The 26,258-nt window shown below is 41.9% G+C and overlaps 1 protein-coding gene across 2 annotated transcripts in view; it reads left to right on the forward strand.

The window, feature by feature from the left end:
- Window positions 1–26,258, forward strand: part of GAREM1 (GRB2 associated regulator of MAPK1 subtype 1) — a 74,552-nt gene that overhangs the window by 22,030 nt on the left and 26,264 nt on the right. For both annotated transcript variants that reach the window (XM_069957656.1, XM_069957657.1), the window contains exon 3: window positions 23,283–23,413. In XM_069957656.1, coding sequence (XP_069813757.1) covers window positions 23,283–23,413 — 131 coding nt within the window. The remainder of the gene's footprint in view (window positions 1–23,282; window positions 23,414–26,258) is intronic.

Raw genomic sequence — 26,258 nt, forward strand, 5'->3', positions numbered from 1 at the left:
AAAAGGACTTTTTTGTTAGAATCCAGTGCCAGGTTTGTTCATGACTGTGTCTAGTATCACATCTTATCTTATTCAGCGCTACAAAAACATGGACACTTTTCCCCCACTCTTGTCTCCAGTTCAGGTGCGGTTTGCAATTAAAGGGGTTATCCAGCGTGGGGGCACTTTTTGGGGGGGACCAGGGAGGAGGTGGCTGAAATAAGACGTCCACTCACCTCCCCGGTTCCAGCGGCGGGTCACTCACCGTGGCGCTCCGGTCCCTGGTTCCCCGCCGCTTCCTGGTGTCTGACGCTACGTCTCAGGGCCGCTCAGCCACTCAGTAAAGGAGGCGGAATCCGAGCGGACTTCAAACGGATCCCGCCTCCTTCACTGAGTGGCTGAGCGGCCCTGAGACGTAGCGTCTCGGGCGGCGTCAGACACCAGAAAGCGTTCGGGAACCGGGACCAGAGCGCCGCGATGAGTGACCTGCCGCCCCCCCCCCCCCCCCAAAAAAAAAGTGCCCCAACACTGGATAACCCCTTTAAGCTCCTTTTAATTCAATGGAACAGAGTTTGAAACCCCACCCAATCTGGAGACAAGAGAGGGGGAAAAGTGGCCATGTTTTTGTAGCACTGGATAACCCTCTTAAGTAATACTGTTTCTAAGACTACCCCTTTAAGTTTGCCCGCATAAGCATAGATTTCTATATAGACAAGCTAAAAAGAACACCTTTTGAATTTTTTTGGTCCTTACCTGACAGTCGTCTGAGAACCTATACCTAACTCTTCAAGTCCTAAATGACTGTCCCTACATGATCTTCAGTGCATTTCTTTCTTATGTACCTGATTGTATATTAGAAGGAAAGAAAGAAGTACAATACAGCCACTAACAACATAAACACTGTTCCGATCCTCCTGCCATCTGGCAATTGTTTTGTCTGAGGGATTTGATTATGTGTTAGATGAAAGGAGAGACGGTAATCACATTTTATTAGAACAATGCTACAAGTTGCATCTTTCTGATTACTCTGCGTCCGTGTTACTATCATTCAAAAATCGCCTCCTTACCGATGGCGCAGGAAGCTGTCACTAATAGGAAATGCTTCTTCATTTATAATTTCCATATTGGTTATAATCGATAGTCTGTAGGGAAATGTTCACTCGGGGACAGAACTAATGAATAGAATTGTGTGTCTAGAGTTGCAGACCATAACTTTCCTCCAGTATTTTTCCACCTATACCGGGCTGGTAGGATTTCACCTTTTCATCATCCAGGCAATTTGCAACTTTTGACGTGTTGACAGGTGATGCCTTTATGTGCGTGATATCCATGCAAAGTGCATGTGTGTCACGTGGTTCCTCTGTAATGGGTGAGTTGGCAGCAGAAAAGCTGTGTTGTGACGCACACTACTTTACTGCAACGCTTTCTTGCATCATCTTCCCAATTCTCTCTACAAAGAACGAATTGTTAAAAGTGGAAAAGATAACACTGGTAAAGGAAAAACTCATCATATCGGAAATAATTCTGCAGCTAAATGTTAAGATATTAGTATGACACGGTTACATGGAGATTACACGGCAATCACCTTCAGTGATTTAATGCAGAAATGTTCTTTCCGACATCAGAAAATCTAGAAATTCTGAAGTGTAAACTTGTCTGTAATGTCACAGATGCAGAAATGGTCTATGTCCTTCTGAACATAGCAATAATAGTTTATATTACATGAGAGGCATTCTTATTTACAATAGCTTTCCCCATAGGATAGAGGATGAAAGCCTTGGATGCTGGACTCTCCTCAAAATGGGGCCTTAGGTTTTAAAGTGGAACTGTCAGCAGGTTATACGACTCTAACCTGCTGATAGCTCCCTATTGCACGTGGGGCACCGGGGATGAAGGTATGTCTCTTAAGGTAGTTTGGAGCAATGTCCTGCCCCCAGAGTGCCGATCGACCATAGACTTTTATCTACCATAGACTTCTATTTGCTAATCACGATCAGCACTTTTTTCACAGAACAGATTGCAGAACAGTGAAAAAGTCTAAAAAATTGCACAATACAAATCAATGGGGAATAAGATAATCTGTTATTACTGATCATTACTCACGGACAGCTTTGCGGGACGTGTGAATAAGCCCTTATTACAGTGTGCTACTCATACTCCAGAATTTTATACCAAGCCATGTATTCACTCTGTTCCCCCGCACAGTCCATTTTTGTCCACAATGCCACAATTATGATTCACAATTCATTTGTACATGATATTAGTTTTATTATTTTGCCCTTTCCATACTCCTACAAGTCTAGCTTCTGCATCGCGATACTAAATCCGCAGATTACTCCGCACAGGTGTTTACAGATAGGTAGAAGATTAATGAATGTTGTTTTTACAGACCGGTTGTCTTGGTGCGTATCTCGTTCATTTCCATTGGAAATGTCATTACTCGTCTTCTATCTTATCTGTGAAAACACAGGTTGGTGCTCCTGTTTTTTTTAGTACCACTACATTAGTGACTGGTCTGATATGGCGCATACAGTCTGAGAGGCCATGGCATTCACAGCGACCTGAATCAAGATCAAATGAGTCACAAGAGGGAATCAGCTTTGTTTATCCATTCATTCTAATCATGTGGAAGATATTTACAGGGCGGCCTATCAACCCTGAGCCAACTGGGAAATCTTTTATGCTCCCATTATTCTTTTATGCAAGCTTGGCTCAAATAAACCGAAATTAAGCTACAGCCATAAATTACTAATCTCTGGAGCCTAAAATAGTTTGTCAATCATGAGACTGTGAGGATTTTGAAACCTTTTATAGCTGTGTTCTACATTTACTTTTTTTTTTTTTTCTTTAAATAAAGGAAGCCCCACAAACTTTAGAGGAAACCTGTCACGCGGTGTGCCGGGGCAGAGACCGCCTTACTCTTTCCTGGAAGTCCCGCTCCTGGACCCGGTCCTGGGACGGATATATCGCCGTCGGAAGCTGAGCGCGCGCTGTATGCTAATTACCAGAGATGAGTCCGACGTCCATAGAAAATGACTGAAGCCGTCCTTTTCTATGGGCTTCAGACTCCTCTCTAGTGAGCACATGCACAGCTCCTGACGGAGATCTCTCCTTCCTGGGACCAGGTCCAGGAGCGGGACTTCCAGGAAAGAATAAGTATCCAGGGCTCCACGGGGGGTCGGGCAGGCTCTGCCCCGACACACCACGGGACAGGTTCCCTTTAATAAACCGAAGCGCCAGACTCATTCTAATATACTTACACTTAAAGGGGTACTCCAGAGAAATAAAAATACTTTTCAAAATGGTGTTGAACTTTTATTTTAAAATCTCAAACCTTCTAGTACTTATCATCTGCTGTATTTCTTGCAGGAAGTGGCGTATTCTTTCCAGTCTGACACAGTGCTCTCTGCTGCCACATCTGTCTGTGACAGGAACTGTTCAAAGCAGAAGAGGTTTTCTTTGGGGATGGCACTGTGGTCAGAATGAAAGGATACACAACTTCCTGCAGGACGTACAGGAGCTGATAAGTATTGGAAGGCTTTAGTAGCTTTACAAAGGTAAAAAAAAGGTTTTATTACGCCACATGAGGCCACAATTAGTCATCTGGGCGGGGAGCCAGTGAGTAGTCACGACTGTTTGTGTCTCTGTCAGTGTGCAGTGTGGGGATGATTGACTGGCAGAGAGACCCAAAAGTGGCCTCTTTGCCTGTCAATCATCCCTGCACTGCGCGCTGACAGGCAAAGAGCTGCTGGGAACCATATTAGTACAATCTCGCTGATTGGTTCCCTTTTAACTTACACTGAAGCAGATGAGAGCTGAGCTGCAGCAACCCAGAGTGGCCACTACACAATGTACGGCGCTGTCTGCTTCCAGATCTGTATCACTTTGCATGCTGTGGCTCTGGCAAACGGCTAATTGGCTGAGGTGTCGGGTCTTGGACTCCCACCCATCTGATATGAATGGCCTCTCTTCAGGATGGGTCATCAGGAAATTTTGCTTGGAAAACTTGGTGTCACCTTTCGGAGAAGATTCCACATGCCTTTTAACGTTCTTCTCAAGGGGAGACTGTACTCTTATCATTCCTATAACAAAGGGCTCTCTGCAGCACAGGTTATGGCAGCACATACCTTTTCGTGCTCTTCTCAAGTACCAAAGATTATCACTTTCTCCCTTTTTCCCCCCTTTCTCCCTTCCTGGTCCAGTGCCTCTGTCTACAGGTTGTCTCTGGTATTGCAGCTCTTATCCATTTAGTTTATTAGGACTGAGTTACAGTACGTGACACAGATCATGGACAAGAGTGGGGGGTTTTAGGAAAAGAACTGGATCCTTCGTTCTATTCCTATTTTTCTGATCCAGAGCTAGTCCCATCATGTTGTCATCTACAATTCATCTTTTCATGTTCTTACTACTTTGAACTTGTCATTGTGAAATGAATCCATTAATGTGACTTTTTGTGAGCCATTTCATGTTCTCTTTTTCTTGTATTTGTCAGGTCCGTAGGCTCGCCACCTATCATTGCCATGTTTTCACATAAAGCTTTTTTGTTGTTCATTTCCTATGTCAATTGTTCATTGTATACTAAAATATGCCTATGTTCCTACCCACACTCCGACTGAACAGAAATGGCCTATTGAATGTTTCATTGTCCTTAGGTCAATGATATCCTTCAGAACAATGCTTGTTATACAAACAGTAGTAAGCTAGCAGCTAGATCTCTGTAGCTTTACATGATTGCACCAATTCTAAAAGGGGCATACTCAACTTATAGCCTATCCACAGGTTAAGGGATAACAAGCTGATTGGTGGAAGTCCGACCTTTGGAACCCTCGCCAGTTACAAATGGACAGCCCAATAGAGAATGAATGGAGCACTGGCCACACATGCACAATAAGCTCTGTTCATTGAAGGAACTGTTTTTCTCCATTTTCGTAATCCATGGGGATCCCAGTCACCTTATCCCCACTGATCAGCTTGTGGATAAGGGATAACTTAGCAGGTTGGGCGTATTCTTTTAAGAACTGAGGAAGACAATCAGATGAGTGAAGAATGTTAGTTGGAGGTCAGTGTAATTTTATAATATGCTTTACACACATTGGGGGAGATTTATCAAACATGGTGTAAAGTGAAACTGGCTCAGTTGCTCCTAGCAACCAATCAGATTCCACCTTTCATTTTCCAAAGAGTCTGTGAGGAATGAAAGGTGGAATCTGATTGGTTGCTAGGGACAACTGAGCCAGTTTCACTTTACACTATGTTTGATAAATCTCCCTCATGGTGTGGTGTTTTTTTGGGGTGGTGTTTTTCTCTCCTCTCTGGCGTTTTTGAGGCTCTGTGGCAGTTTTTCTATGCAGCATGCTGAGGGTGTGTTCATAAACTTATGTTTTTCTCCTATAGACTTCAATGGGATTGTTCTGGTTATCTCAAAAACACCATTGCTGTGGGTATGGACTCTTTTTTTCTGGTGTTTTTGTACCCTTTTGGTCCAGCAATTATGTCATGCGATGGCAGAGGAAATGGAAGTTCAGCCATCTTGGTGCACACAAAAATGCCTAAACCACAAAAAAAAAATTATACACACAAAGTCAAAAAGGAAAGAAAAAAAAGCAAGAGCCAGAAAAAAATGCACTGTATTGGCGTTTTTTCTGGTGATTTTTTTTTTTTTGGAGGCCAGAAAATTGACACACAAAAAGTGTGAGGACACGCCTATAGGTTGTGCATTAGATTTCTTCTCAGTGGGGCTAGGGCACAACATGGAAGCCAAGATGACACTGGATGAAGGGGAGTGGATGAGACCTGTGGGAGCATATTAGTTAGTGTCTGGGCTCACCACCGTAGCTGCACCAATGATTGAAAATCTTTTTTAATAACTAAATGAATAACTTTGTTCAGTTGTCTTTTCTTCAGCTAAATACGTGTTCTTTTATCTCCAGGATGTTTAGTCTGTTCAAGCACTTCTCCCTTCTTTAGAAATGTTAAATGGTGCCACATCTGTTCAGGGCTCTCAGCTGTTTCTTATTTTACAAGTGCTTGCACCTCCTCTTTTTAGAGATATGATGAGTGCTATTATGTTTAGAGATACCGAGCCCAAGATTTTAGGTCATCCTTGCGTAATGGTGTAAAATCGTTTTGTTTCTTTTTTCCTTTGTAAGTACCAAAATGCAATGATGCCATGATACTTGATGTCGTGTGTGCTTGGATGAGGCATTAGAGTTTGTGTAGCACAAATAGGCATTGGAGAAGTTGCCAGGGAAAGTATTGCCACCATGTTCTGCTTGTGCCCCTGCAATATGCTCTACATGTTATAGCTGATGAAGGATTTTTTTGCCCTCTGAGACACAATCAGATTCTGAGTCCCCTTGAAAATGGAGACTAGATTAAAGGGGTTATCTAGCAATAGCTAATTTTTAGGTTGCTGCCATATCAGAAAAAAACCAAACATGTTATGCTTACCTCTTCGTGCTCCCCCATGTCCCGATACACTCGCCAGTGTTTCCCGCTGTCTATAGTTGCTGTTAGGGTATGTCAAGTCTTTGAGTGGAGAACGGAGACGTGCAAGCCCTCTCATAGAGATGCTGTTTGACACTGACGCAGGCGGAACTCCGCTGAATTTGCTCAGTGTGAACATACCCTTACTTGTGAGACGAGCTTGTCTCGGCATTGACAGCCTGCTCAGCCAATCACTGACCACAGCACTGTCCTGTCTCAGTCAGTGATTGGCTTAGCGGGCTGTCATTTCCGAGAAGAGTTTGTCTCGGAAGTAAAGGCAGCTACAGACAGATGTGGCAGTAGAGATCACTGTGTCAGACTGAAAAGAAAACACCACTTCCTACAGGACATACAGCAGCTGATAAGTATTGGAAGACTGGAGATTTTTAAATAGAAGTAAATTAAAAATCTGTATAACTTTTTTTTAAATTGATTTGAAAAAAAAAAAACAAAAAAAAAAATTTCACTGGAGTTCCCCTTTAATGGCCCAAACTTCGTCAGCAAGTTCAGGCCATTTCCCGCATGTATAGGTTTATTTAGCTGGACTCCATAGCGCAGCAGACCACACTATTAAATCTAGATAAATAAACATTAAAATGAATGACCCTGCTGCAGTGCACTTCTGTATATGTTGGCATCACTTCATTGATGATATTTAAAGGTATACCTGGGACCCACTGCAATAATTAGTGTGACCCCCTATCCTTACACAGGTAGATGGCGGCCTGATATGAGCGCTGATAGACTGTGTACAATAGTGCTCCTTGTAAAGAAAATCTAAACAAGCTGGATTATTCATGCACTTCAGTTATTATCAGTAGCACATCATCAGTTTACACGGGGAGATGTGCTGCCGACAATGGAGGATATGTAATCCACACAATCTATGCAGTCAGCTGATCCCTGTGACTTTTACAAGGGGCAGAAATTGGGCCGTTTGATCTTCAGCCCATGTGAAGGGCCTTTTAGTGTGTATCCATAATGTCAACCCAGGAATGAGGTGGGAAGTTTGAGGTTTCAGTCTGTTTTGAATGCAGTTACAGATAGTTACTGATATGCTTGTAAAATATTTAATCTTGGTTATAACCGGATTTATCTACAGTACAGATATGCCGCAGAACAAACACAGAATGACTAGCAGATCCAGTGGGCGATTGATCAGGTCAGATCACTTACTTGTAATGGTAAGTGATGTGTTGGTGTGTAGGAGAAGCTTCTTACAGCTTTCATCTTACTGAAATGACCACAGGAATTTATTTTTTAAGAAATCCACAGTGTCTGCATGCCATATAGCACAGCGTCCAGCATTGACAGGTACTTAAAGTGACACTGTCATCCCCTTTTTGCATTATGACTTCTTTACACAGGTGTAAGAGTAAAAAGTGATCTTTTATCATCTGCGGATTGTGCTACCTGGGTGGGGCTTCTCGACTGAAGCGCCAAATAGGCCGGCCCACAATGATACTGTAGACCCCGCCCCTCTGTGTCATCATAGCTTTCTAGGCCCTGCCCCCTCGACTGCCATTGGAAAAGGCTGGCCTAAAGGTCTAGGCCCCACCCCCTCTAGGTTGGCCTATGCGCCAATGATGTCACGGGGGCGACTACAGTGATTATGTGGGCGGGGCTAAGTGCCGCTGTGCCCTTGAAGCCCTGCCCAGGTAGTACTATACGCAGATGATGAGAAAAAAAACACTTTTCACTGGAACAAGCACCATCATGTATGATATCAAATAAGTTATGAAAACTGCTAAATTTACCCTTTGCACCTATGTAGAGAAGTCATAATGCAAAAAGGGGTCCTCAACTGGCGGTCCGCAGGCCGACCCCTGACCGCGGAGGCCAGCTGTCCGGACCCCTGCTGCGGCTCTGCTGGGGAGAGAGCACAGGGGGGGCTATATACTACAGTGAGGCTATATACTACAGGGGGAGAGAGCACGGGGGGCTATATACTACAGGGGGAGAGAGCACGGGGGGCTATATACTACAGGAGGAGAGAGCACGGGGGGCTATATACTACAGGAGGAGAGAGCACGGGGGGCTATATACTACAGGAGGAGAGAGCACGGGGGGCTATATACTACAGGGGGAGAGAGCACAGGGGGCTATATACTACATGGGGAGAGCACACTGGGGCTATATACTACAGGGGGAGAGCGCACAGGGGCTATATACTACAGGGGGAGAGCTCTCAAGGAGGCTATATACTACAGGGAGAGAGCGTACAGGGGGCTATATACTACAGGGGGAGAGCACATGGGGCTATATACTACAGGGGGATAGCACACAGGGGGACTATATACTACTGGGGGAGAGTGCAAAGGGGGGCTATACACTACTGGGGCAGTCACCCCCTTTGTATCTAATTTCAAAGGGCTGGTGAAAGAGAAAAAATGCCAGTTTTCCCACTAATAAACAAGTGTATGTAAATAGTTAAACAACATTTGTGAAAAGTTAACAAAACACGTTTCCTACTGATGTTCAGCTCGGACTTTACTAAAAGTTGCTGAGTACCCCTGCTTTAAGGCTTCAAAGGGGGTATTTCAGTTAAAAAAAACTATACCCCCATCCACTGAAGATAGCCATATATATATATATATACAGTATATATAAATATATATATATATATATATATATATATATATATATATATATATATATATATATATCCATATACAGGCTTACTGATGGACCCTATTAAGAGAGTATACAAAACCTAGGAAGACTTACAGTTGGCCAACTTTTCCCAATTGTGTATGGGGCCTTAATACGGTACTATATTTTTGCTTGATTAGGAAATGACTATATGTGATGGTCTATTGCTCAGGAAGTGATCCAACTGCCTTGTCCCTGTAAAAAAAAAAATAAAAAAAAATAATATATATATATATATATATATATATATATATATATATATATATATACACTCACCTGCCACTTTATTAGGTACACCTGTCCAACTGCACGTTACCACTTAATTTCTAATCAGCCAATCACATGGCAGCAACTCAGTGCATTTAGGCATGTAGACATGGTCAAGAGAATCTCCTGCAGTTCAAACCGAGCATCAGTATGGGGAAGAAAGGTGATTTGAGTGCCTTTGAACGTGGCATGGTTGTTGGTGCCAGAAGGGCTGGTCTGAGTATTTCAGAAACTGCTGATCTACTGGGATTTTCACGCACAACCATCTCTAGGGTTTACAGAGAATGGTCCGAAAAAGAAAAAACATCCAGTGAGCGTCAGTTCTGTGGGCGGAAATGCCTTGTTGATGCCAGAGGTCAGAGGAGAATGGGCAGACTGGTTAGAGCTGATAGAAAGGCAACAGTGACTCAAATAGCCAACCGTTACAACCAAGGTAGGCAGAAGAGCATCTCTGAACGCACAGTATGTCTTTGAGGCAGATGGGCTACAGCAGCAGAAGACCACACCGGGTGCCACTCCTTTCAGCTAAGAACAGGAAACTGAGGCTACAATTTGCACAAGCTCATCGAAATTGGACAGTAGAAGATTGGAAAAACGTTGGCTGGTCTGATGAGTCTCGATTTCTGCTGCAACATTCGGATGGTAGGGTCAGAATTTGGCGTCAACAACATGAAAGCATGGATCCATCCTGCCTTGTATCAACGGTTCAGGCTGGTGGTGGTGGTGTCATGGTGTGGGGAATATTTTCTTGGCACTCTTTGGGCCCCTTGGTACCAATTGAGCATCGTTGCAACGCCACAGCCTACCTGAGTATTGTTGCTGACCATGTCCATCCCTTTATGACCACAATGTACCCAACATCTGATGGCTACTTTCAGCAGGATAATGCGCCATGTCATAAAGCTAGAATCATCTCAGACTGGTTTCTTGAACATGACAATGAGTTCACTGTACTCAAATGGCCTCCACAGTCACCAGATCTCAATCCAATAGAGCATCTTTGGGATGTAGTGGAACGGGAGATTCGCATCATGGATGTGCAGCCGACAAATCTGCGGCAACTGTGTGATGCCATCATGTCAATATGGACCAAAATCTCTGAGGAATGCTTCCAGCACCTTGTTGAATCTATGCCACGAAGAATTGAGGCAGTTCTGAAGGCAAAAGGGGGTCCAACCCGTTACTAGCATGGTGTACCTAATAAAGTGGCCGGTGAGTGTGTGTGTATATATATATATATATATATATATATATATATATATATATATATATATATATATATATATATATCCTGACTACAGTAAGTATCTATTTTTGAGGAAGAATTCTGTAATCATAGTGTTTAATGAATACGCTAGAAATGGATGAGGAGGAAGTGGATTATTTAGTGATCCTGATGATTCTGTAAGCTGAATTGTGTAATGTCTAGTATTAGAGCAGTATGACTTCTCCAATGAGCTTTATATATTCTTTCTATCTTTATTGTGTTACCTTCAAGACTATATTGGGGTTTGTTAGTTCTATAAATAAAAGTTAAAGGAGAAGTCCGGACAAAATCAGTTTTCCAGGAGGCAGGGGCTGAGAGGAACATAATAAACAAGAACTACATATCTCTCCCCATGTGGCGCTGCCTTACTGCTCCGGGACTCCCACCAGCTTCTGAAGGGACCTCACCACTCGGCTGATGGATTGCCTGCACAGTCAGTCAGTGACTGGGGCAGGACGTAGCTGCAGTCGCTGTTTGGCTGAGTGGACAAGCCGTCGGCTAGGTCGGGTATTTCACCCCGAGTGGTGGGCGCATCGCAACTCGGGGAGGGGAATTAGTTCTGGCGGGACTTCCAGAGTCTGTGAGGCGGCCCTGCGGAGGCATGAGGGGAGGCAAGTAGTGCTTGTTTATTATGTCCCCCCCCCCCCCCTGCCTCCTGGAACATTATGATTTTTCCAGAGTTCTCCTTTAAAGTTACATTTTGTGACCTGCGCTGTATACTAGAAATATTTCTACAGATTGGGGGAGATTTATCAATATGCCTCCTCCCACACCTGATTTTATTGTGATTTACACAGAAATCATCTACACTTCCTCCTGAGCAACAGATGCAGGTCCCACCGGATTTCCTAAGTGACATGCACCTCTAAATCTGGCGGGGTGAATGGGGGTGGGGCTTTAAGACTGGCCTACGAGTACCCTGGTCTTGTTAAACCTCCCCTATTGTCTCTACATAAAGCAGCCAATGTGAGCACACAGAGTACAAGGTAAGTGACAGAGCAGCAGTCTGACCTTGTGATAGGGACAGGTGGTTGACATCCCAAATTTCCTCTACCTCCCACCTTGTGTGACCCCTTGTCTTGTGTGTTTTTCTTTCTTTCAGCCCACACCTGTTGTTGCCTTTGTAGTTTTATACAGTTTCAGACTCACTTGTTACAATAGTTTAGTGTTTAAAATGACTCCTCACACTTGTTGGATAAGACAATGTTTCCTGCTTGTATGCATAAAATATTCAGTTATATGTTTGATTTAAGGTCGCTTTAAAAATCACAAATAATGTTTAGGAAAAAAATGAAGACAGGAGAAGGAGGACCACCTTTGACTGACTTTACGCTCTTTGGATCAAATAAAGTCAAAAGTCAGCTGTGCACCTGTAGGAGAACCCAAAAGCAGCTACACTTTAAGTTTATGTTCCTACGTAGTAAGATACCGGACGTTCACAGAACGGCCGGTGTCAGAAAAGATCATCCCGTCTGGTACTGTAGTACCGGCTAGGTGATCTTCACTGCCTCTGAATTCCCCACTGCACGCAATGGAGCGTACGGCCGGAGCCACACGCTCCATTGTGTGCACTGACAGTTTTTCTGCGGCCGCTATTCAATGAATAGCGGCCGCAGAAAACTGACACGTTAGTTTTTTGCGGCACTGCTAGAGATTCCGGCTGGGATTCCCTTAGCTGCAGCACTACGTGAGTAGTGTAATAGGGCCTTAAACGGGTGTTCCACTCAGACATAACTTTTCACATAATGCTGCCCATGGTGAGACTAAAAATTCATTCCATACTTGTTTTTATGCATTCAGTCTCCTTCCCTGAGTTTTGAACTGCTTCTTTCTGCTGAAGACACAAAAAAACTCTCTCCCTTCCGAGATGGCTGATGTAAACAAGTTTGAGGTGAAGTTACTGATGATTAATCCTCCCAGCATTACAAAGTTGCTGATAGAGACTTTTACATCAGCTGTCTTAGAAGGGAGGGGGAGACGGAGAGAAAAGCTTACACATACATTTTTTGTGTCTTCAGCAGAAAACAGCAGCTCAGAACTGGGAGAGGGAGACTGAATAGATAATAACTAGTATGGAATGAACTGTTAGTCTCACCATGGGCAGCAACATATGAAGAGTTATGCTTGAGTGGAATACCCCTTGAAGTCTGCTTTTCCTTTAATGTGATCAAATGGGTTGATGCATAGTTACATTAATCTACACTGATGTTTTTACGATTATTTGTCAATATATGATACCAGGGTTTCACTTGCTAAAATGACTTTGCGCTCTCATTAGAATGCGGTTTGTCTTCTCAACCATCGTTCTCAAAAATGATCCAGAACAACAACTGTATTCAATGCAGAACACTCTGAGCCAGTTATAGCAAGAGTAAGCCCTGGCTAATGCGTACACTACTCTGTGAGGGCAGGAAGTACTGTGTAGGGCAGTGCTGGCAGAGAAGCTCACACCCATTAAATAATAAAAATAAATATATGGTTTTCTAGACAGACATGGATTCAGGTAAATAAGCGTCTACATCTCTGTCCTCCAGCATATGTATAGGATTTTGTTTGCAGAGAAAGAAGAAGAGTTAATGAAGAATGATGACACTTGGAGTATGTCAGGAGACATGCATATCGATTTAAGGAGCATTGTGTTGACCTGAAATCATATCCGCTCTGTTCATGAGCTTTTTTTTTTTTTATGTCTCCTCCTTAGCAACACTGACTTTTCTCCCTGTAGAGTAAGCACTCCTCTTTTCTTGGCTAGACTCCAGTATTTTTTTTTTCTCTCCATAGTTTTAACTATGTATACACTAATCCTCTCCAAATCATCACGACATGTTAAATTGTCATAGACATTAAATCCAAGACCATTGCCATTAGCTTCTTCATCAGCCTTGACTCATTGATGTGCATATTTTGTTTGGCTGGAGATAAGTGGCTGCCAGACGTCTCTACAGATGTCCCATAACAGGTATAAGGCATTTGGTACAGTCTGACATTTCCCACAGATATTCCATCATCCAGATCACATTGATCTGAAATATTTTGCATTTTGTTGCAGTTTTTTTACCCAAAACTTTAGAAAAACACAATCTTCTTTATCTGGTTTATGACCATGATATTATTATATGTTTGCACAGTGTTACATATAGTTTATGTGATGGAAGTAGTTCTATGATATGTTCCTTAGGGCTTCTTTACTGTTATTTCCTGGAATTTTTGAACTTTTTTTTTATGTGCCATTTTTTGGCTAGAAAACACACACAGACACCATAAAAAACAGGGTGTGTAAAATCATATACAGCAATTTCTTGCTCTTCTTTTTGAACATTACCACATAGTGGAAACCATTCATAACTTTTTTTTGCTCTGCCAGATATACAGTGAAAATCATCTGCTGAGGCGTGATGTGTAGGCAGCAGCCCAGTCCCGCTCCCTTCCTGGGTATACATTCTATGACCTTGACTCTGCTCCATGATAAACAGGCAGAGGTACAAGTGTAGGATTTTGGAATCTAGTTTTCCACTTGAATAAATCCAGTTATACAAACAGGAATTCCTTTGGAATGTGCAATTTACAGCATTTACATCAATGGGCTGCTTGCATTGGTAATGTATTACATTACAAAGTGTGTCCTCTGTTATAGGAAGGATACATGGCGATTTGCAGTGTGCTGTTTGCCATTGTTTTTGCTTTTATAATGCACAATGCAAATGATTTCACTGGTAAGCTTGTGTAGGTTTTTTTTTTACACGTCCCATCCATTATAGGGGTGTTCCCATCTCAACTAACATGGTATGGTTGTAGCACTAAATGTGAAATATTTTTGCACATTTAGTAAACTTGCCTCCTTCAGGCCCGGTCACACTGAGTCCTGCGGACTCTGCTCGGGAACCCACCTGCCTCAGTGTGTCTATGGGATGTCTTTGAGCGGAGAATGGAGGAGCCTGAGGCATCCCATTGACACACTGAGGCAGGCGGGAGTCCGCAGTGGGGGACGCAGCAGAATTCCGCCTGTTTTACTCAGTGTGAGCAGACCCTTTCCCTGATATGTCGCTCTTTTACTCGCTCATGCCTAGTTTACCAGCCCCTACTCTGCTCTAAAAGCGGTGGTCTGGCTGATGTGTGTATATATAGCTAGTGTCTGTGTACATACTATATATCTGTTAATCTACATTGTAGTTATGTATATATCAGCCAGACCACTACTTTTAGAGCATAGTGGTGGTCGGTAATAGAGATGATCAAATCTACAATAGGAACAAAGCATTCTTCAATTGACTTATAATTAGAGATGAGTAAATTTACAGTAATAACAAAGCAAATTGCTTCGCTATCTCGCAAATGTGCTTATCAGGCTGCTGCCTTTTAACTTATTGCCACTCTCTGCTGCTTCCGGTGCCGGAAAAAGCGGATACAGTCCTGGAAAACTTGAAGAAATGACCATGCCAGGTCTGTTCTCTGTACTGAGCTCTGTTGGATCAGCATGCGGCTCATGTATGGAACCAACCCGGCGTGATGTCATCCATTCTTATCTGGCAGTACCTTGCATATTCTCTGCTTAGTTCATCTGTTAGAAGGATTTTAGTGCATTGCAAAAGTTTCTCTAGTGAAGAAAAATGTGCCATAAATTGTGCTGACCTGTCAAACTGTTCCGGTTCGGCAACGTGCTTCAGCCCTAGGGCAACATCCAACTTCTGCAGACGTGGTGAATCAAATGCCGAGCGCTCGGGTTTGGAGAACGTTGCCGATCCGGAACAGTTTGACAGGTTTGCTCAACACTAATAACAAATCTAATGTTCCTCAAGCCCCGAGCATTCGTCTCCTTTTTTGGCAAACTGAAGAGTCTGGTGGAGGAATGCATTGTAGCCTAAGCCTACACACATGAATGAAATATACAGGATTTAATCCCACTCACTAGGACATGCTCAGCTAAGACTCTCAATAGAAAGCTTACTTTGAATGACCTAGAATTTTGGATTAGTAAATCAATGTTTTGTTTTACAGCCCGGGTATACACTTAATGAAATCAATGGGAATTATGGATTTTTTTATTTTTTATTTTCTGCATTTCTCTTCTATGGGTGTTAAAATAGTACTAATAAAAAAAACAAAACAACATACGATATAATATGTAGGCAAAATATTAGAACCTTAGGTGTGATTAGAATCAGATGAGATGGGAGATACATTTTATATTTAAAGGTGTTGTGCCACCATGGACACCTAATGGGACAAGTGTGTGATTGCGGCAGGTACTCCCTGTAAGTGGACTTATTTGTCAGGTACAGCCATCTGCCATCTTTGATAATCTTGTGGACAATAAATGGTGTGGTGTTATTTGATCTTGCTTTATTCAGACAAGTGCCTTAGAAATCTCTTTCATCATGGATAGGGTAAGTAGAGATTCGCGAATACTCGCACAAATTCACAAATATTCACGAATTGCACACAAACGAATTTCATTAAAAATAGTGGCCGACTTTGTTTATGCAGAACCTTAATCGTTTATTTTAACGTTATGGCACTCATATATACAACGGTATTTGTTACAGTCATGCTTTTGCTGTATGCCTTTATTCTGTTTGAAAATGAGACACCTCCTTTTCTGTACAATTTGACCTTGCTTCGCAGAGCCATTACATTATTTGTTGCAAATGTATTTCTGTATTGTTACTTAGGTGTCAATAAAAACAAATTACACGTAAAAAATAGTGACCGATACGAACAATTTGTTCAATGATCGGAATGGTTACAACAATCATTTTCGAACATGCGAACGTTTATTTCGTGGTGTACGCAACTGCTTAAGTGTAAGCTAACATATACATTTGCTACTGCGACCGCCATGTTAAGCGAATTTGCGAAATCTCAATGAGGCGAATTAAATGACCGATTTGCTGCGAATCGGAATTCATCAGATTCGCTACGCTCACCTCTAGGTATAAGTGTTAATTGTTGCACTACATTTTTTAAAAATATTTATTTAAAACTATTATAACTTAAGGCTTTAAATATATGGTAAACTAGTCATTGGTCTCAAGGTTTCACTTCAATAAAATACTAATTTATGTGTTAAAGTTAGAAACAGCTGCTAGAAGCTAAGCAGTAATGCTCCGCCATATCTGGCATTGCAAGGTGAGTGTGGCTTCACGTTGCATTGATCAGTTGAAATATAGTATTGAGCGGCAACGGGTCTTTCATTCACAAAGTATGTTGTTGTGGGCATTATCTATGTATGAGTAAAGCTGGCCATACACATAAGATGGCTGGTCACCTGCTTGGTCCTGCTTACATTTGTTCTGCTGAATGGGGAGAGGAGAAAAAGCCGCTGTCAGACTCCTCGCTATCTCTTAAGGACAAAAGGATAGGGAAGTTGAAATCCAACAATTCCGACCCTTCTGTTCTGATGGCAGATGTCAGGGGGCCGCATTAGATGGTTGGCTGATTCAGATGCGTGTGGCTGACTCATATCTTTTTGTTTCAGTTCCAGACACTATTGTAGCTTTGGTTTTATTGCATATCCGGTTGTGGCTGTATATGCTACAGATGTTCCTGTGATATTACATAACCATGGTTAAAATATCCAGGTACCTACACCGGAATGTTTTGCTGCCCTTGAAATTAAATCTGACATGCTTCAGGTTAGTTGGCGTAGAGGGTGACGTCTATACTGTGCTGCCTTCTGTTATGTTATATAAGTGGGAACAGGGCAGGGAGACGTCTTTCATCCCAGAACTGATATGGTAAAGTGATGAATAATCCCTGACAGTACAACATTTCATTATCTATCAGGTCAATGTGATGTCTGGATGTCAGTGCCTGTTCCATGTATAATGGAAATAATTCTGCTTGTCTTCAGGTTCTGTTTTTTCGTTACTATAAATGTCTGCAGTGCTGGGTATTGTAGCTCCCTTGCTGATGATGCCATTCCTTCTGTTCTGGAAAACCGTGCCAACGGTACAGCCGTTCTGTCTTTGGCATGACGTTCCCCTACCCTCCCACTGAACTTTACAGCTGAACACCTGGTATTGAATAACATAAGCTGTAAAAGATCTCTTAAAGCAATTGTTGTGTTCCTTCTCTGTATAACCTATTGGCAGGTCTCAAAGGTGAGTGGGCGTAAAAGTGTAGGCGTTCACAAACAGATCACTTGTCAGGATAGAGTAAGAGCTGAATGTGAAAGAATGTATGGATATATTTTGTATAGAAAGTTTTTACTGGCAGTCCTGCTTGGCTATAGCGGGTTTTTTTTTGTTTTTTCTTGTTTGTTTTTCAATGAGTTTACCGATTCTTTCATACGTCAAGATAAATTGCTAAAAATAAGTGTAACATTAATGCTCTAACCTGTTTTTACCATTCCTAATCTGTTCCCTAAAGTGGCTATTACATGGGCGATATTGAGGAGCAAACGAGCGATGTCAGCGCTCACTTGCTCCACGTTCCCCGCTCGCTGTCGGCGCTATTACAGACGTCAGCACGTTGTTTCCTATTACACCAGACGATTGTTGGCCAAATACGGCCAATAATCGTTTAGTGTAATAGGGCCTTAACTCTTCAGAGGTTATAAAGATACTTGCTTATAAAAGTATTGATGAATCAGGTTTCCCTCCACAAGAGACATGTTTAGTGGTAGCCCTCATAGCACTTAGTACTACATCTTATAGTCTCTTCAGTTCAGCAGCTGAAAGCTGTAGCTCGGACTGACCATAGCAGTGGTGTTGGGTATTAGGACTTTAGAACAAGAGCATTTCTGTTGGGATTCACGGCTACGTGATGGTTTTGATCCTTTGCACAGATGTTGGATTGTTTTGTAATGTGCAGCGCTCAGTGTAATCCTGCAGTGTTAACTTGAGAGCGCTGACAGTCACACCCGGGCCAACATCACTGGCCAGGTCAGTTCTGCTATGTAGGAAGTGACTTGCTAGCAATAATTTGCTATATTACTTAAGGATTGGAAATCCTGGCCAGCCAGTTTGTGGAGCCAAGAATATGTCATCTCCTGAGTAGAACTCTCCCACGCAAGGAGAGAAAACGGAACAGAGAAGCAGATTATTAGAATACACCTCCGTAGCTGGACGCTGGAAATTCATTCCTACAAATAAAAACTTAGTGTTCTTCATGTGCAATGCTAATAATGTGGTGTCTGAAGTACTTTATCCAGTATCCAATACTCAATATAAGGTGACTGGAGGTCTCTGTGTTGCATGATAGAGTAATAAATGGTCTATCCAAAGAGTCAGGTAATGGCTGAGGAGGTCATATCCTTTCATCATACACCGCTGCCTGCCAGGAGAGCTCGGCTTATTTTTTCCTTCCTGTGGTGCCACTGGAGGTCCTGGCATCATCTGTGAGGTCTCAGATTTTCCTGGCTGCTGAAGTAAAGGACACTTTTTAAACACGACTTACATGAGTATGGAATATTCTAATAATAATAATGCTAAGAATATCTCCTCTGTCTTCTTAGAATGTGTCTTTTTTTTAAGAACTCTACTTCTTGAATGTCAGGTTGGTTTGGTATCCATCAGCTGAGCCACGCTTTTTGCCTTTTCTATATTTCCACAGATTGTTAACATGGCAGTGTTCATCCCTAAAGAAGTAGTTCGGATACAGCGTATTGTCCATTAGTGACGAGGCGTCAAGTTTGACAAGATCCACTCTGTTGATGGGTCATCATAAATCTAAAAGTAATAGCATATCATTGTCCAGTCCCAGTCTCTCTCTCATACATATACTTTTTAAATCTTTTTGGTTTGTTTTGTTTCCAACCATCGTTTTCTTTAGCATTTTTAAGAGTGAGGCAAAATTGTAAGAGCAAGTATAAGCAGAAAATCTACTGGAAATATATTGCACATACAGTGCTCTCATTAGCTGGCATAATAGACCACAGCGGCTGTGCCTTCCAGAGTTTCTACAACTCGTATTTGTATTTAGCCAGAATTTTTCCAAAATCATCTATGTATATTTCTGTATTTACTACAATCGGTTTAATTGCCAGTTTTGTAAGGGTGAAACAGCTAAAAGCCAGGTAGGCATCAGTGCTCGGGAGTCTCCAATAATTGCAGTTGAATTGCAGCAACTCCAGATGCCGTCCGCAATGATTAAACAGCTGATACCACTGTGTTGTATAATAATATACATTTATTTGTAAAGTGCCAACATATTCCACAGGGTAAAAAACTACTTGGTCCATCTAGTCTGCCTTTTTAGTATTTATTTTCCTATTATCTTAGGATAGATGTATGTTTATCCCAGGCAGGTTTACATTCTGTAGATTTACTAACCACCTCTGCTGGAAGTTTGTTCCAAGCATCTACTACACTTTCAATAAAGTATTATTTTCTCATGTTGCTTCTGATCATTCCACCAACTAACCTCTCACAGTGTGGTGTTCTTGGGTTGTTGTTTTTTTAAACACTTTCCTCTTGAACCTTATTTAACATACTTCTTTCCTCCAGACTATACTCCAGACTATACAGATTCAAATCCTCAAGTCTTTGCTGATATGTTTTAGGCCTGACACCCTCTACCATTCTTGTGGCTCGTCTTCAGACCCGTTTTTTATTTTATCGGTATCTTTTTGTAGGTGAGGTCTCCAGAACTGGACACAGTATTCCAGATGTGATGGCGCTAGAGCTCTATACAGCGGGATCACAATCTCCCTCTTCCTACTGGTTATACCTCTAGCTATACAGCCCAGCATATGATTTGTTTTCCCCACCACCTGGTTGCACTGGTGACACATTTTACAGTTGTCAGAAATCGCTACCCCTAAATCCTTCTCTTCTGAAGTCTTTCAACACAGAACTGCCAATATGATACTCTGATAGAGGATTCCTTCTCCCCAAGTGCATTATTTTACATTTGGAAACATTAAACTGCAGTTTCCATTGTTCAGACCGCTTATCTAGCAAGGCTAAATCATTTTCCATATTACTGACACCTCCAGGAATATCAACCCTGCTGCACACTTGTCATCGGCAAACAGACAAGCCTTACCTACCAAACCTTCTCCTAAAGGAGGATTTCACTGAGCTGTACATAGTCTCTACGCTTAGGAACGGACCGAATATAGTCACTATTACAGTTTTTTGGGGGGACGCAAATATGCAGCCACCTGAGCTTTTGAGTCCTGCAAAAAAATGGCATAGACCAAACATAGTCACTGTCAGTACACAATCGTTCGTTTAAATCACTGGATCCAGTCCAGATATGAGCCAGATGTGAAATCTGCACCTAAATCCCGAATGTGTATACATGGCCTTAGATAGCTAGTCTGATGGTTCTTTATTTGATGAAAGTTGTACATGGGCAATATAGACATTATAGAAAATAGTAGGAGCCAAGGCGCTGGACTTAAAGTATAGCTTTTATTCCATCTCGGTTATAATTTACATGCATCAGCAATATTTCGGACAAGGACTGGTCTTTTTTTAAGCCATTAATCACATGTAGCAGTTTTTAATGTCTGTGTGTTTTAAAAACCAGTTACAATGGATCCTATCTTGGCCAATGTATTTCTTTACATCTCATGTACTTCTTGCCCTGTAATAATTTCTTTTCACATTCAGGCAGTGCAGAGGTCAGCAGAAACCTGTCCTGTTGTGGGCAATAAATGTAAGATGAACTGGCATGACGGAGATCTGGCAGTGCCCTTCGTTCCTCTGATTGCTTAACTGGATATCTCTCAGCTTTCACTGTCAGGAAGTAGATGGGAGCTGGCGTAGTGAAATATTGGCAGTGCCACTGGACGGCTCTGCGCCCACAGATAAATGCCTCCTCCTACGGGAATTGTTCTCAACTCATTTTACTTCCAAATAGCAACAATTCTCCGCACTGTGTTACACTCATTATCGCAACGCATTCCGGATGTAGAGGAAATCTCATATTGGGCCCAAGGGCAATTTTTTCTTAACTCTTTCTACATCTACCTGGATGTGTTCCTTTGGCGGAGTAGATTGGGCCATCGGCTTGTAGTATTAGCTGGATGGATTCACTTTGCTGACCTAAGTTATTGTTTGTTGAGATGTTACTGACAAATAGTATTACTGTAACCCTATGATCAAAAATGTGTGAATGAATACATTTGCAATAAATGGGAACACTAGTAACCTCATACTCAAGTGCAATACTAAACTATGGATGCAAGATGTGTCCATATTATGCTTATTTTTATGTTTAATTTTTAAAATACAGGAAGATTATTTTATGTTATATTATTTTTATTTTTTTTTAAATTTATTTCTATATTATCTAATATATATGTGTGTGTGTGTGTGTGTCTGTGTGTGTGTGTGTGTGTATATATAATATATATATATATATTAGTGCCTTGGATTACGAGCATAATTTGTTCTGGGACCGTGCTTGTAATCCAAATCAACTGTTAAACCAAAGCAAATTTACCCATAAGAAATCATTGAAATGCAGACAATTGGTTCCACACCCCAAAAATCATTTTTATTCTGAATAACATGTAAAACTAATGAAACAAACATTTAGAAAGCTGGATATGTGATATTATTAGCTTCTGCACAGTATAGCAATCAGCATGTGTTGTATAATGTATAGTAAGTGCATAAACCTGAACACACAGCAGCAGTTTGTAGATGTAGGATGGACCTGCAGATCCCCATAATGCAGTAGTGTAGTACAACAGGGAGTAAGAATCACAGAGCTGTGCAGGAGAATAGTGACAGAAACCTCTCTATACAGCAGTGTGAATGGATGAGTGTAAGTGCAGGCACATAATAGCAGGAATGGAGAGGATGGGAACAAAAGGGCTGATAGAGACTGCAGGGAGCATAAAGGAATGAGCAGGGCAGATGTGGGCACAGTATAGCAGCACTCTGTGCGGGAAGAGGGGTTATAGCTATGGAGAGATTACCTCCACAGTCCTGTCCTCTGATGCAAGCCCCAGCCTGAAGTGGATCTGCTATGATTTGGAAGGTGATGGAGACTTCCTGGGTCAGAGTACAGTGCTGTAGACCCCGCTATGCAGACCATTCCCCTCCCCCACTCCCCCTTCCACCCAGTACAGGGAGCTCTTATACCAAAGCAATGCTCTTAAAGAAAGTCACAATTTTGAAAAACTGTGAGCTCATCTTGCAAAACGCTCTTAATCCAAGTTACACTTAAACCGAGGTACCACTGTGTGTGTATATAAATAAATAAATATATATTTATATAAAAATAGATGCCATGTATAGGGTCCCATCTACTCATTGACTCCTACTATAAAAGGATATGATGTGTTTGATTTGATAAGTGGTGCAGCAGGCTATGCCATGGATGATCATGGTTTATGTAGCATTTAGGCTTTAGATATGTGTATCTGGGGCAAGTTTCTCGTAGATGCTGCACTTCCGAAAATTGCATCACATAACCATCTGTTTAACCAGCTCAGCTGCGGAGCCGTCATAGTTCACTAATCTGTTATTTCCTATAAACAGCTCTTAGGATTAGGAAACGTTGTGTTTATATGATAACAGCCCTGTTTATGTATACACCGTATATATTTATGTGCTTTCTGATGCTATGATAATAAATGTTCCATTTCCCAATGCTGCACAGTCATGTGCGCACTATGACAGACGGCCAGTATAAATATCTTACGACACTTGTATTTGCCATTTGTTTTTAGGACAGTTTAAATTGCTGGAGCAAGACCGGGATATTAAGGAGCCTGTGCAGTATTTTAACAGTGTGGAGGAGGTGGCCAAAGCTTTTCCCGAACGAGTCTACGTCATGGAGGAAATAACATTCAACGTCAAGGTAGCGAGGCCAAATATTTATCATTACTGTAATGATCAAGTGGAGACGACGCTCTGTTATGTCTTGTAATGGGAGCTTGTACACTGTTCAGTACTTACCAGAATTGTTTAAAAATCACTTGTTTTACTAGTCTGGTTTGATGTGACTCACCAGCAAGACAGGCAAAGATGTTTTACTTTAATGTAAACAAGAAAACCTTATCATGTCATAACAACATAAAGATCTGATACTCTTCTTGAGCTTTTTCTATTTGGACCGTACCATTCATTTTATAATGATATTGGGCCGTCACCACCAAACACATAAATTATATGCACAGGTCCTGTAATTAGTAAAAATTGAAAGGATTATGTAGATTAAAAAAAAATGCTGATTTCTTCAAGAAACAGAATCACTCTAGGTGATCCACCATCCCCATACTAGTAAGTGAGCTTTGCTCAAAGTGGTGCGTATATAAATAAGGTTCAAGGTAACATTTTGTGAAATACGTCATGGCCATTACAGAATCTCCATATGCCTGTCACTAGAATTCCGGTATTTCACTCGCTTATCTGTTTCACAGATTAAGAGGTCACTTAAAGGTATATTCTAGCTTAAGCAAATAATGGTCATTCATTGTATAATAGAAAGATTTCCAAAAATCTTTTTTTTCTTTACTGTTTCCAAGATCCCTGTTTGCAGCCATTTAGTAGAATAGCACAGCCAAGTCCCATAATTTACATGTTCTAAATGTGCAAACTCTGTGCAGACCCTTTTTGTGTGTTTGGTGAAATATTGTTTCCCCCGAAAATAAGACACTCCTACTACGCCCTACCCTCTAGCATAAAGTAAGGAATCCCCCTACCCTAAACTAGGGCACCCCCCGAAAATAAGGCCGCCAACTGCCTCCCAGGATTCGCCTAATCCCCTCTTGGAGCTTCACTGCCAGCGCCGCAGTCAGCTTGGTCCATGTTCCCCAACGTCCTCCCTGTGTCCCGCCACACAACACCGCCGCACGTCCCACTGCACGCTGCCACCCATCCCGAAACAATGTGAGTGGTCCAGGGGGGATGTCTTATTTCTCTCCCCCTGGCCGGGGGGTAGAGAAGTAAAACCTACCCGAAAAATAAAACATAGTGCCTGTTTTGGAGTAAAAAGGAATATAAGGCACTGTCTTATTTTCAGGGAAACACATTAGTTCAGGAGCTAATATACAGCATATCTCTTCTGAATGACCTTTAAACCTGTGGGCAGCTCATTGAGTGTAATACCGGCATACACGTAATAGGCATCTATTGTTCCAACACGTTGTATGAATATGTAAAAGCTTTGTATTAGCGCATAGTGCGGTACAGCTGGCTAGGTGATATGTTTGGCTCCGATCCTCATACACATTAATTCTTCTAGTTGTTTCAGTGACTCACCTGCAGGTCGGGCACAGACTTAACCTTTAACTCCAGCATAGCAATGTAAATAGTATATATATCATATGAAATATTGTGTGTGAGTATATACTGTACGTCAAATAGTTCTAGTATATGTTCACATCTTAAAATTAGGTATCTGTAATAACAGTACTTGTTGCTTCGCTTCATATTGCTAGCGTGAGCTGGTCTACCATTGGTAGATTGGGAAGCTAACCATGAATAACAACTTTTTTAGCCATATAATGCCCAATTATATGCCACTTACTATGAGTCCTGTAGTGTTCCATCCAGTTATATAAGCAAAAAAGTAATAGTCATATTGAAAGAATAACAAAGAACAATACAATTCCAACAAGTTTTCAAAATAATGAAGGTCGGATGCCACCAGTTTTGCATCTGACGTCAAGGAGTCTGGTTGCTGTGGCAACTAAGTATTTCAGTAAACTTTCTTATTCACAACAAGGTAATCGGAGACAAAAAAAATCCTCACTAATTCCTACTTGAGTCAAGAACAGGCAGCATGTGAAATGAGTTGCTAAAGATACAGTAAACAGTTCATAAGGCAAAACAATGCTCCATAGAGAAACATAGTCCGTAGTGATGAGGTTCTGTTAACCATCCCCTGTGCTAGGTGAAATTAACACAGAAAAATCTAACGGTTGTCCTCTGTGTGTCCACTGTATGTCAGTGCTTCATTGTCACCCAAATACCACAGTCTTCAGGTTTGTTTTGTACATTTGACATTTCTCGTGCTATTCATACCCCGACCATTTGTCACAAAAAGTGGGGAGGAGTGTGTACCTCAGACCGGCTTCTCTCCGCAGGGGACAGACCCAAAAACTTGCTATTGAAGCTAGTCCCCTGTCACGCAGACAGAGCAGAGAGTAAACACGCTTAGCATGCACTTTCATTGTCAGTAGTAATAATAAACCATTCAGTGGTCGACCCATTAATAACCTGCCAAGAATAACATCCAAAAATGGATTGTCTTATGTCTCCCCCCCCCCCCCCCCAAGTTACATGTTAAGGAATCTGCCGGTGCCAGATAACACTGGATGCCTTGAGAAGTCTTGTGGCGTCCATGCTTTGAAGGGTGAGATTTCTTCTGGTTACATGATGGGGACCTCCACAATATCAGACAGGTGTTTTTACCCCATGTTGACCACAAAATGTGTTTTTGTCGCTAGGGCAAAAGTAGCACAATGCTCCTCAACAGCAGGGTCCCTGCTTTAAGTGCCAGAAACAGATAGAACTTCCATCCCGTTAGCTTAACCCCTTAGATACTGTGGTCAAAGGTGATTGTGGCATTAAAGTGGTTTTTGGGAATTTATCGCCCCATCAGCACCCGGACCATACGATCATTGGGATGTTGATTTGGTCTCCATGGCAGCAGAGGCCCCGACATATGCCATGTATTTGTGCCTACTCGGCTGCTCCAC

Source organism: Dendropsophus ebraccatus, chromosome 2 (assembly GCF_027789765.1).
Source record: "Dendropsophus ebraccatus isolate aDenEbr1 chromosome 2, aDenEbr1.pat, whole genome shotgun sequence".
NCBI classification, from domain to species: Eukaryota; Metazoa; Chordata; class Amphibia; order Anura; family Hylidae; genus Dendropsophus; species Dendropsophus ebraccatus.